At 47.0% G+C, this 12,256-nt stretch overlaps 1 protein-coding gene across 1 annotated transcript in view; it reads right to left on the reverse strand.

Moving 5' to 3' along the window:
- The window catches only part of LOC110526925 (SH3 and multiple ankyrin repeat domains protein 2), a 245,405-nt gene that overhangs the window by 153,149 nt on the left and 80,000 nt on the right, over positions 1 to 12,256 (reverse strand). Inside the window, exons 3-4 of the mRNA XM_036981764.1 lie at positions 8,285 to 8,488; positions 22 to 93 (exon numbers count right to left, since the gene is read on the reverse strand). Coding sequence (XP_036837659.1) covers positions 22 to 93; positions 8,285 to 8,488 — 276 coding nt within the window. The remainder of the gene's footprint in view (positions 1 to 21; positions 94 to 8,284; positions 8,489 to 12,256) is intronic.

Raw genomic sequence — 12,256 nt, forward strand, 5'->3', positions numbered from 1 at the left:
ACGTTTGTCCACACCACTCACCTTGGTGTGAAGTTTGGCAATCTGCTTCTCTTCCACATGGGTCTGCCTGTAGACTCGGCTCTTGTAGCGGAACTGTGGAAAAGAGGATAGAGGAAGAAAAAAAATAGGATTTGGGTCAGTCAGATATGTATGACATGGTGTCATGTAGCAATGACAGTTTTTCTTATTGGATGAGAAGGTAATAGTCTCCCTAGAGACGCCATGCTAATTGGTTGGGACTCGGAAGTAAAACTCTTTCAAAAAGTCACCTCTTTATTTATTAATTTAGCGATTTAATCAGAAGCCACTGCCAGATTTCTGGATAGGGCTGCGCTCAGAGTTTCTTGCCTTGGCAAATCGCGCTGTTAAGACACTGATGCCCTTTGCAACCACATACCTATGTGAGAGTGGATTCTCGGCCCTCACTAGCATGAAAACTAAATACAGGCACAGACTGTGTGTGGATAATTATTTAAGACTGAGACTCTCTCCAATGCAACCCAACATTGCAGAGTCATGTGCATCCTTTCAAGCACACCATTCTCATTAACCTGTGGTGAGTTATTCACCATTTTTGATGAACAAATAAGGTTTTAGATCTAGGATGGCTAAATAAAGAGCTTGATTATTATTATATTATAATTTGTGGGTGACCTAAATATTGACTGGCTTTCATCAAGCTATCCACTCAAGAAAAAGCTTCAAACTGTAACCAGTGTAACCTGGTTCAGGTTATCAGTCAACCTACAAGTGTATTTACAAACAGCACAGGAATTAAATCATCCACATATATTGATCACATCTTTACTAATGCTCTAGAAATTTGCTTTAAAGCAGTATCCAAATCCATTGGATGTAGTGATCATAATATAGAAGCAATGTCTAGGAAAACCAAGTTCCAAAGGCTGGGCCTAATATGGTGTATAAGAGGTCATACAATACGTTTTGTGGTGATCCCTACGTTGAAGATGTAAATAATATTTTCTGGTCTGTGGTGTGTAATGAGGAGCAACCAGACGCTGCACTTGACACATTTCTGAAATTGCTTTTTCCATTTACTAATAAGCATGCCCCAATTAAGAACATTTCTGTAAAAACTGTTAAATCCCCGTGGATTGATGAGGAATTAAAAAATTGTATGAATGAGAGGGATGAGGCAAAATGTATGGAAAATAAGTCTGGCTGCACAACCTGTCACGAGTCCGACCTGGGGTGGTTTCCCTTCCCGGGCGGGTGGCGCTCGGCGGTCGTCGTCACCGGCCTATTAGCTGCCACTGATTGTCTTTCCTCCCCCTCCTTGTATGTTTATTGGTAGCACATGTTTATGACTGATTAGTTTGTCTTTATTAGACAGCCGGCCCGCCTGGCTGTTGTGCGGGATTATTCATTGTAAACCTTCGGCTCTGTTGTAGAGGTACGTGTTAGTGCCCGGTCGTGCATTTTCAGTTGTACATTTTCATTCCCTGTGTTTGGGGCCGTTACTATTGTGAGCACCCTGTTGGTGCTATTAAAGAAGCACATCATTGCACTCTCTGTCTCCTGCGTTTGACTCCACACCCACGACACCCGGAGCATTACAGAATCCCGCACCAGCAAATTTAATAGAGTCAGCAGGAGCAGCAGCCAACCCTCTCCCATCGATGGAGGAACGGGTTCTCCACCACACCACCGTCCTCCATCGGATCGGATCCGCGATGGATCAAGTGATGGAGAGAATGGACCGATGGGAGAGGAGTGGTCTCCTCTCTCCAACTTCGGCACCCCGGCTCCGGACCCCCCAACTCCCGACTCCAGCACCCTCCGTCTGACGCTACCGAGGGCTTATGATGGAGCGGCGGCGGGTTGCCAGGGGTTTTTACTCCAGCTGGAGCTATAACTGACCACCGTCAGACCGACTCCCTCGGAAGCGGAGAGGGTGAGTGTCCTCATCTCCTGCCTCACGGGTCGTGCTCTGGAGTGGGCGAACGCAGTCTGGAATGGCCCAGACTCAGCGCGGGAGCACTACCCAGAGTTTTGTGGGAGAACGACTATTTCATCTCAGGCAGGAGAGAAGGGGCGCTCAGGATTACGCCCTTGGCAGCAGGATCTGGGTGGAACGACAGGGCCCTTATGGACCACTACAGGTGTAGTCTCCGAGAGGACGTCCGCCGGGAGTTAGCGTGTCGGGACACCGCTCTGTCACTGCATCAGCTGATTGACATGTCCATTCGACTGGACAATCTGCTGGCTGCCCGCGGGCGTTCAGAGAGGGTCCTGTGCGTTCCACCACCCAGCCCCTCCGCTCCCATTCCGATGGAGTTGGGAGGGGCTGTGCCGAGGGGTACCGGAGGAGGAGGCCTCCCCTGCACCAACTGTGGTCGGAGAGGACACACGTCTGATCGGTGCTGCGGGGGTCCGTCTGGGAGTAGAGATGGCAGGCGGAACGCTTCTCGGTCACCCCAGGTGAGTCAGCATCAAACTCACCCAGAACCCCCTGTTGACCACATGTTTGTCTTAACCTTTTTTCTTCACTTTTTTCCCTCTTCCCAGCACAGGGCGCTAGTCGATTCAGGCGCAGCTGGGAACTATATGGATCGCGGACTCGCCCTTAAGTTAGGGGTTCCGCTGGTGCCGATAGATTCTCCTTTCCCCGTGCACTCCCTAGATAGCCGGCCATTAGGGTCAGGGATGGTCAGGGAGACCACGGTCCCACTGGACATGGTGACGCAGGGGAATCATAGGGAGCGTATCAGTTTTTTTTTATTATTGATTCGCCTGCGTTTCCAGTGGTGCTGGGGATTCCCTGGCTGGCCCGGCACAATCCTAAAATTTTGTGGAGACAGGGGGTTCTCCAGGGGTGGTCAGAGGAGTGTTCTGGAAGGTGTTTGGGAGTTTCCATCGGTGCCACGTCGGTGGAGAGTCCAGACCAGGGTTCCACGGTGTGCATTCCCCCCGAGTATGCCGATTTGGCAATCGCTTTCAGTAAAGTGAAAGCGACAAAACTACCACCTTATCGACCGGGAAGGGATTGTACGATAGATCTCCAGGTAGACGCTGCGCTTCCCAAGAGTCATGTGTACCCACTGTCCCAGGAGGAGACGTTGGCAATGGAGACATATGTCACGGAGTCGCTGGGACAGGGGTACATTCGGCCCTCCATCTCACCCGTCTCCTCGAGTTTCTTTTTTGTGAGGAAAAAGGAGGGAGGTTTGCGTCCGTGTATTGATTATAGAGGTCTAAACGCCATCACAGTGGGGTATAGTTACCCTCTACCTCTCATCGCTACGGCGGTGGAATCATTCCACGGAGCGCAGTTCTTCACAAAACTGGATCTCAGGAGCGCGTATGGTGGTGGGTATTCGGAAGGGAGACGAGTGGAAAACCGCATTTAGTACCACATCAGGCCACTATGAGTACCTCGTCATGCCGTATGGGTTAAAGAATGCTCCAGCCGTTTTTCAATCCTTTGTAGACAAGATTCTCAGGGACCTGTGCGGGCAGGGAGTGGTTGTTTATATCGATGACATTCTGATCTACTCGGCCACTCACACCGCGCATGTGTCTCTGGTGCGCAAGGTGCTTGGTAGACTGCTGGAGCATGACCACTACGTCAAGGCTGAGAAATGCGTGTTCTCTAAACGAGCCGTCTCTTTTCTGGGTTATCACATTTCCACCTCGGGGGTAGTGATGGAGGGCGACCGCATTAGGGCCGTGCGTAATTGGCCGACTCCGACCACGGTAAAGGAGGTGCAGCGGTTTTTGGGTTTTGCCAACTACTACCGGAGGTTTATCCGGGGTTTTGGCCAGATAGCGGCTCCCATTACCTCACTGCTGAAGGGGGGCCCGGTGCGGTTGCAGTGGTCAGCAGAGGCGGGCGGAGCATTCAACAAGTTGAAGGCGCTGTTCACTGATGCACCCGTGTTGGCGCATCCGGACCCCTCTCTAGCATTCATAGTGGAGGTGGACGCGTCCGAGGCTGGGGTGGGTGCCGTGCTATCACAGCGCTCAGGTACGCCACCAAAACTCCGCCCCTGCGCTTTCTTCTCAAGGAAGCTCAGCCCAGCGGAGCGTAACTATGATGTGGGGGACCGGGAGTTGCTAGCGGTGGTTAGAGCTCTGAAGGTGTGGAGACACTGGCTTGAGGGGGCTAAGCACCCTTTTCTCATCTGGACCGACCACCAGAACCTGGAGTATATTCGGGCAGCTAGGAGACTTAACCCACGTCAGGCAAGGTGGGCCATATTCTTCACCCGGTTCCGGTTTACTTTGTCTTATAGACCGGGCTTCCAGAACGTAAAGGCTGACGCACTGTCCCGCCTTTACGACACGGAGGATGGGTCCACCGAACCTACTCCCATCCTTCCCGCCTCAAAACTGGTAGCACCAGTGGTATGGGAGGTGGACTCGGACATCGAGCGGGCGTTACGGGTGGAACCCGCGCCTCCTCAGTGTCCAGCGGGGCGAAGGTACGTGCCGCTTGGTGTTCGGGACAAACTGATTCGGTGGGCTCACGTCCTATCCTCCTCGGGTCACCCTAGGGTGACAAGGACAGTGGGGAGCCTTCAGGGGAGGTATTGGTGGCCTACTTTGGCTAAGGACGTTAAGGGTCATGTCTCCTCCTGTTCAGTGTGCGCCCAGAGTAAGGCTCCTAGGCACCTTCCTAGAGGGAAGTTACAACCCCTCCCCGTTCCACAGCGGCCATGGTCACATCTGTCCATAGATTTCCTGACCGATCTTCCACCGTCTCAGGGGAACACCACGGTTCTAGTGATTGTGGATCGGTTCTCTAAGTCCTGCCGTCTCCCTCCGTTGCCCGGTATCCCTACAGCCCTACAGACTGCGGAGGCGTTATTCACCCATGTCTTTCGGCTCTACGGGGTGCCGGAGGACATCGTTTCTGATCGGGGCCCCCAATTCACGTCTCGGGTATGGAGGGCGTTCATGGAACGTTTGGGGGTCTCTGTCAGCCTGACCTCCGGTTATCACCCCGAGAGCAATGGGCAGGTGGAGAGAGTGAACCAGGAGGTGGGTAGGTTTCTGTGGTCGTATTGCCAGGATCGGCCAGGGGAGTGGGCACGATACATTCCCTGGGCTGAAATGGCCCAGAACTCACTACGCCACTCCTCTACTAACGTGTCCCCTTTTCAGAGTGTGTTGGGGTACCAGCCGGTCCTGGCACCATGGCATCCGAGCCAGACCGAGGCTCCTGCGGTGGAGGAATGGGTACAGCGCTCCAAGGAGACCTGGAGGGCCGTCCAGGAATCGCTACAACAAGCGAGTGGACGGCAGAAGAGGAGTGCTGACCACCACTGCAGTGAGGCCCCGTGTTTGTACCGGGGGACAGGGTCTGGCTCTCGACCCGAAACCTACCCCTCCGCTTGCCCTGCCGGAAGCTGGGTCCGCAGTGTGTAGGGCCCTTTAAAGTCCTGAGGAGAATAAACGAGGTGTGTTATCGATTACAACTCCCTTCCTATTATCGTATTAACCCCTCGTTTCATGTGTCTCTCCTCAGGCCGGTGGTAGCTGGTCCCCTGCAGGACAGTGAGGTGCCGGAGGTCCCTCCCCCCCCTCTGGACATCGAGGGGTCCCCGGCGTATACGATCCGGGCCATTCTGGACTCAAGACGCCGGGTGAGGGGCCTGCAGTACCTCGTGGACTGGGAGGGGTACGGCCCGGAGGAGAGGTGCTGGGTACCGGTGGGGGACATCTTGGATCCATCCATGTTGAGGGATTTCCATCGCCTCCATCCGGATCGCCCTGCACCTCGTCCTCTGGGGCGACCTCGAGGCCGGTGTCGGCGCGCTGCAGGAGCCGCGCGTCAGGGGGGTGTACTGTCACGAGTCCGACCGAGGGTGGTTTCCCTTCCCGGGCGGGTGGCGCTCGGCGGTCGTCGTCACCGGCCTATTAGCTGCCACTGATTGTCTTTCCTCCCCCTCCTTGTATGTTTATTGGTAGCACATGTTTATGACTGATTAGTTTGTCTTTATTAGACAGCCGGCCCGCCTGGCTGTTGTGCGGGATTATTCATTGTAACCTTCGGCTCTGTTGTAGAGGTACGTGTTAGTGCCTGGTCGTGCATTTTCAGTTGTACATTTTCATTCCTTGTGTTTGGGGCCGTTACTATTGTGAGCACCCTGTGGTGCGTTGGTGCTATTAAAGAAGCACATCATTGCACTCTCTGTCTCCTGCGTTTGACTCCACACCCACGACACCCGGAGCATTACACAACCGATTGGCAAACGTACTGTAAATTGAGCAATCATGTGACTAAACTGAACAAAAAGAAGAAACTGTACTATGAAACAAAGATAAATTATATAAAGAAAAGAATGATAATAAAAAGCTTTGGAGCACCTTAAATGATTTTGAGCAAAAAAGCAAACTCAGCTCCATCTTTCATTGAATCAGATGACTGATTCATCACAAAACCCACCGATATTGTTTTTTTATTGGCAAGATTAGCACATTTAGGCATGACATACAAACAACAAATTCTGAACCTACACATCAATGCATAACTGAAACAAATTATGAAAGACAAGCACTGTAATTTTGAATTCCGTAAAGTGAGTGTGGAAGAGATGAATTAATAATTGTTGTCTATCAACAAAAGACAAGCCACCTGGATCTGACAACTTGGATGGAAAATGACTGAGGATGATAGGGGACGATATTGCCACTCCTATTTGCCATCTCATCAATCTAAGCCTACAGGAAGTGTGTGCCCTCAGGCCTGGAGGGAAGCAAAAGTCATTATGCGACCCAAGAATAGCAAAACACCCTTTACTGGCTTTAACACCCGAACAATCCGCCTGCTACCAACCCTCGGTGAACTTCTGGAAAAAAATTGTGTTTGACCAGATACAATGCTATTTCACAGTACACAAATTAACAATTGACTTTCAGCATGCTTATAGGGAGGGGCACTCAACATGTACAGCACTTACACAAATGACTGATGACTGGCTTATAATAAGACGACCGTGGGAGCTGTTTTGTTAGACTTCAGTGCAGCTTTTGACATTATCGATTAGAATCTGCTGCTGGAAAAACGTATGTGTTATGGCTTTACATCTCCTGCTATATCGTGGATCTGAGAGTTACCTCTTTAATGGGAGCTTCTCCAACCTAATCCAGTTGTCTGGGCCCCTTACTTTTTCCAATCTTTACTAATGACCTGCCACTGGCACTGGGTAAAGCCTGTGTATCTACAGTATGTATGCCGATGACTCAACATTATACACGTTTGCTACCACAACAATTGAAATCACTGCAATACTTATCAAAGAGCTGCAGTCAGTTTTTAGAATGGGTGGCATGTCATAAACTAAATATGAACAAAAAAGCATTGTATTTGGGACAAACCGTTCACTAAACCCTAAACTTCAACTAAATATTGTAATGAATCATGTGGAAATTGAAAAAGTTGAGCAGACTAAACTGCTTGGTGTAACCCTGGATTTTAAACTGCCATGGTCAAAACACATTGATGCAATGGAAGCGAAGATGGGGAGAGGTCTGTCTGTAATAAAGTGTTGCTCTGATTTCTTGACTTTACTATCAACTAAACAAGTCCTACAGGCCCTAGTTTCGTCCCACCTGGACTACTGCCGAGTCATATGGTCAAGTGCCACAAAGAGGGACATAGGCAAATTACAATGAAGAGAGAGAGTGGAGAGATATGACTCAAGTAGCGAAGTAAACTATAAAAATGTACCTTATACACGGCATATCGCATTTAATAAACCAAACTTTAAAATATGCTCATAGAAGGTAAAGTAAAAACCTAAACCGGTCCGTGCATCAATACCAGTATAGCCCTAATCTCTCCTGGCTCAAAGTAGAGATTGACTGCACCACTACTTGTCTTTGTGAGAGGTATTGACATGTTAAAAGCAACGAACTGTCTGTTTGCACGACTAGCACACAGCTTGGACATACATGCATACTCCACAAGACATACTCCCTGGGGTCTCTTCATAGTGCCCAAGTCCAGGACAGACTCTGGAAAATGCACAATACTACACAGAGCCATGACTACATGGAACTCTATTCCACATCAAGTAACTCCTGCAAGCAATACAATCAGACTTAAAAAATGTATAAAACTACACCTTATGGAACAGCGCGGACTGCGAAGAGACACACGCATACGAACACAATTCTTCTACACACACGTATATTTTTTAATTGATTTCTAGTGTAATTATACTGCCTTGGCAGCAGCTAATGGGGATCCATAATAAATAGAAATACCACACCTTTTTAAATACGTAACAACTTCAGTGATTGGCTGGCACTCTACCTCCAGAGCTGGAACTCCTTTGCTGATTGGCTGTGGGTATTCCAGGAGGAGGCGTTCCTCATCCAGGAACTTCCCATCACGTCCGTTCATGGCGGGCTGGAAGAGGCCATAGTTCAGCACATCCTTCAGACTCTGGCTCAACGTGCACAGGATCCTCTGCTTGGCAACCCACACAGTCGCGTTAGGGTTGAACCGCATACATTTCTGCGTGAGGGGTTTGGGTTGGGTTGGGAATAGGGGTGTTGAAAGGGGTAGGGTTAGAGAGGGGAAAAGTGAGAATCATGGTAAAAGAAAACAGGTCACAGACTTTCAGTTGTAGGCCAAGAGCCTGGGCATGAACATTCACAGGCAAAACTTATACATACAAATACTTAAAGGGATAGTTCACACAAGTAAAAAAAATACACATTTGTTTCCTTAACCTGTAAGCAGTCTATGGACAAGGTATGACAGAAATCTATGCTTTGGTTTAGTTCCCCTGACACTGTTTCCACATGCTAACATTTCAACATTTCTGGCACAAATCCCATTCAAGTCATGGGACCGATCTTAGAATTGGTTGCTCATCATGTCCAAATCATCCGAAAGTATCTAACATTGTTTGTGAAGCTCAACAAACTCACTTGTAGATAATTAGAAAAAATGCTAATATCATAACTTGAATGGGATTTGTGCCACAAATGCTAAAACATTAGCATGTGGAAACAGTGCCAGGGAAAGAAACTAAAGCAAAGTATGGATTGCTATCATACCTTGTCCATAGCGTCACGTTCTGACCTTAGTTCCTTTGCTATGTCTTTGTTTTAGTATGGTCAGGGTGTGAGTTGGGTGGGTTGTCTATGTTCTTTTTTCTTTCATTTGGGATTTTCTGTGTTCGGCCTGGTATGGTTCTCAATCAGAAGCAGCTGTCAATCGTTGTCCCTGATTGAGAATCATACTTCGGTAGCCTGGTTTCACTTTTGAGTTGTTGGTGTTTGTTTTCTGTTCTGTGTTTTGTTGTACCGTTCAGGACTGTTCGTTTGTCGTGTATTGTTTTTGTTTCAGTATTCATTCTTTATTAAATTACAATGAATACTTACCACGCTGCACCTTGGTCCTCTCTTTCTCCCGACGACAACAGTTACACATAGACTGCTTTCAGGGTAAGGAAACCAATATAATTTTGTAATTTGGGTGAACTATCCCTTTAAAAAACATTGCCCATACAAACACATTTCCCACATCTTCTCTAAGGGCCACAACCTCAGCTATGGCGCAGGTACAGCATGACAGTCACACCACACCACCCAACTGACCCCTCTCCTGCACCCAGCCAGATTACATCCGAGCTGAACAAACAAACAATACAGCAGCATCTGCCAGACCTGGCTGAATCAGAGAGGATTATGGGCCACGGCCGTGGCATTCAGTGTTTGTTTGTTTGTGTGTGTGTGTGTGTGTGTGTGTGTGTGTGTGTGTGTGTGTGTGTGTGTGTGTGTGTGTGCGTGTGCGTGTGTGTGTGTGCGTGTGTGTTTACCTCTGGATGTGCTGCTCAACTGGTGATAGTGGACCTGTGCCTGTGATAAAGACTGAGGCTGATGAACACTCTGAACTCTACCCATAACACCCCCTGGCTGGCAGCGAGTAGGTGAGGAGGAGATGGAGGGATGGTGTAGGGATGGAAGGATAGTGTACAGGAACAGATGCCTGGCATCTGTCAGTGGAGAGATAATGGGCTGTTTCCACCTGGCTGAGGAACATTCCAACAGTACAGTATGTTACTTCGCTAGTAAATCTCCTTATCATGTTACATTATACTCCAGCTTCATCATGAGTGCAACTCAGAACAGTAAATCGAAAGGTTAAGTTTCAGGAGAAACTTTGTTATGTGGTCCTGTGTGGCTCAGTTGGTAGAACATGGCGCTTGCAACCCCAGGGTTGTGGGTTCAAATCAAAAATCAAAACAAAAAAATCCCACAAGTTCGATTCCCACGAGAGACCAGTACCAAAAAAGTATGAAAATGTATAAACTCAATACTGTGTCGCTCTGGATAAGATTAATGACAAACATGTAATGAAACAGGGGAAACTTTATGAAATAGTGAAGTAGCTATTTGAAAGCCTCTCTGACAGTGAAATGGCTGAAATGGGTTTGAAGTGCAACCCGAGCAGGGGTGGTAAAGGGATGGAAGAAGAGAAAGAAAAAACAGAGGCTGTTTGTCACTGGGAAATACATCAACATACATGTAATCATCTCTTCAATTCTAAGGGCTTAATTGGGATGGGAAACGTGTTTGTTTACATTGCCAAAACAAGTGTAATAGACAATAAACAACAGTGAAATAAACAACAAAAAATGTACAGTAAACATTACACTCACAAAAGATCCAAAAGAATAGAGACATTTCACATGTCATATTATCGCTATATACAGTGTTGTAACGATGTGGAAATAGTTAAAGTACAAAAGAGAAAATAAATAAACACAAATATGGGTTGTTTTTACAATGGTGTTTGTTCTTCACTGGTTGCCTTTTTCTTCTATCTCTCTCTCTCTCTCTCTCAGACACGATAACACACACACAGCCCACTGATGTTACAGCTACAGTCACCAAGCGGTAAACCGATCTAACGAAATCCTCCAGTGCCCACCACAAGCCCATTCTAATATAATGAGTCAATTATGACTCAAAATTAACGAATGGTAATTCAACCTAATAAGTAAGTTAAATCATTTGAATATATATGAGAGAGGAGGCACAGTTCATCCCAGTACTTTGATTTATTCAACACTATAGAGTACAAAACCACCTCCTTTCAGAAGCTCTTATGTGGGTGGTCTTGTACTGTACTGTACTTATGTGGGTTGTCTTGTACTGTACTGTACTTATGTGGGTGGTCTTGTACTGTACTGTACTTATGTGGGTGGTCTTGTACCGTACTGTACTTATGTGGGTGGTCTTGTACTGTACTGTACTTATGTGGGTGGTCTTGTACTGTACTGTACTTATGTGGGTGGCCTTGTACTGTACTATACTTATGTGGGTGGTCTTGTACTGTACTGTACTTATGTGGGTGGTCTTGTACTGTACTGTACTGTAGTTATGTGGGTGGTCTTGTACTGTACTGTACTGTACTTATGTGGGTGGTCTTGTACTGTAAGTTAATTACATCACAATTGCATCAGGCTCAGATGTAGGTCAACACAAGTTGACCCCAAAGATTTCCACCCACTATGTGGCCCACTCACCTCCTACCATAAACCATCCCCTCTATACCTATCCCTGACCATAAAGAGTCATAACCGTTCCATAGTTGAACAACATGTTTCCCATTTATAGGAATGAACAAAGAGATAGAGACAAGATCAAGAGGAGAGACAGAGGGAGAAAGGGAGACAAAGAAACAGTTTAGAAGGGAGACAAAGAGACTAACAAAGAAAAAGTGAGAGATGGACATACTGTAAAAGCAAGAGAGTGTGGAGTAGTGGAGGGACATAAAAACAGTTGTTCATTGTAGCTGATCTCTCTCTCCAATTCAAAGGGGCTTTATTGGCATGGGAAACATGTATTTACATTGCCAACGCAAGTGAAATTAACAATAAACAAAAGTGAGAAGACACAAAACACTAACAAAAAATATTATAATTTAACAGTAAATATTGCACTCAATAAGGTTTAAAAAAATATAAAGACATTCAAATATTGGTAGTATTTACAATGTTGTTTGTGTTCCTCTAGTGTGCTGTGATTGCACACTGCAGTATTTAGCCCAACAGATATGGGAGTTTACAGTGCATTCGGAAAGTATTCAGACCCCTTGACTTTTTCCACATTTTGTTACATTACAGGCTTATTCTAAAATTGATTAAATATATTTTTTTCCTCATCAATCTACACACAATATCCCATAATGTTAAATAAAAACAGGTTTTTAGATTGTTTGGCACATTTAATTCAAATTAAAAACAGAAAAATAACATTTACGTGAGTA

This window comes from Oncorhynchus mykiss, chromosome 6, assembly GCF_013265735.2.
Source record: "Oncorhynchus mykiss isolate Arlee chromosome 6, USDA_OmykA_1.1, whole genome shotgun sequence".
Lineage (NCBI taxonomy): Eukaryota > Metazoa > Chordata > Actinopteri > Salmoniformes > Salmonidae > Oncorhynchus > Oncorhynchus mykiss.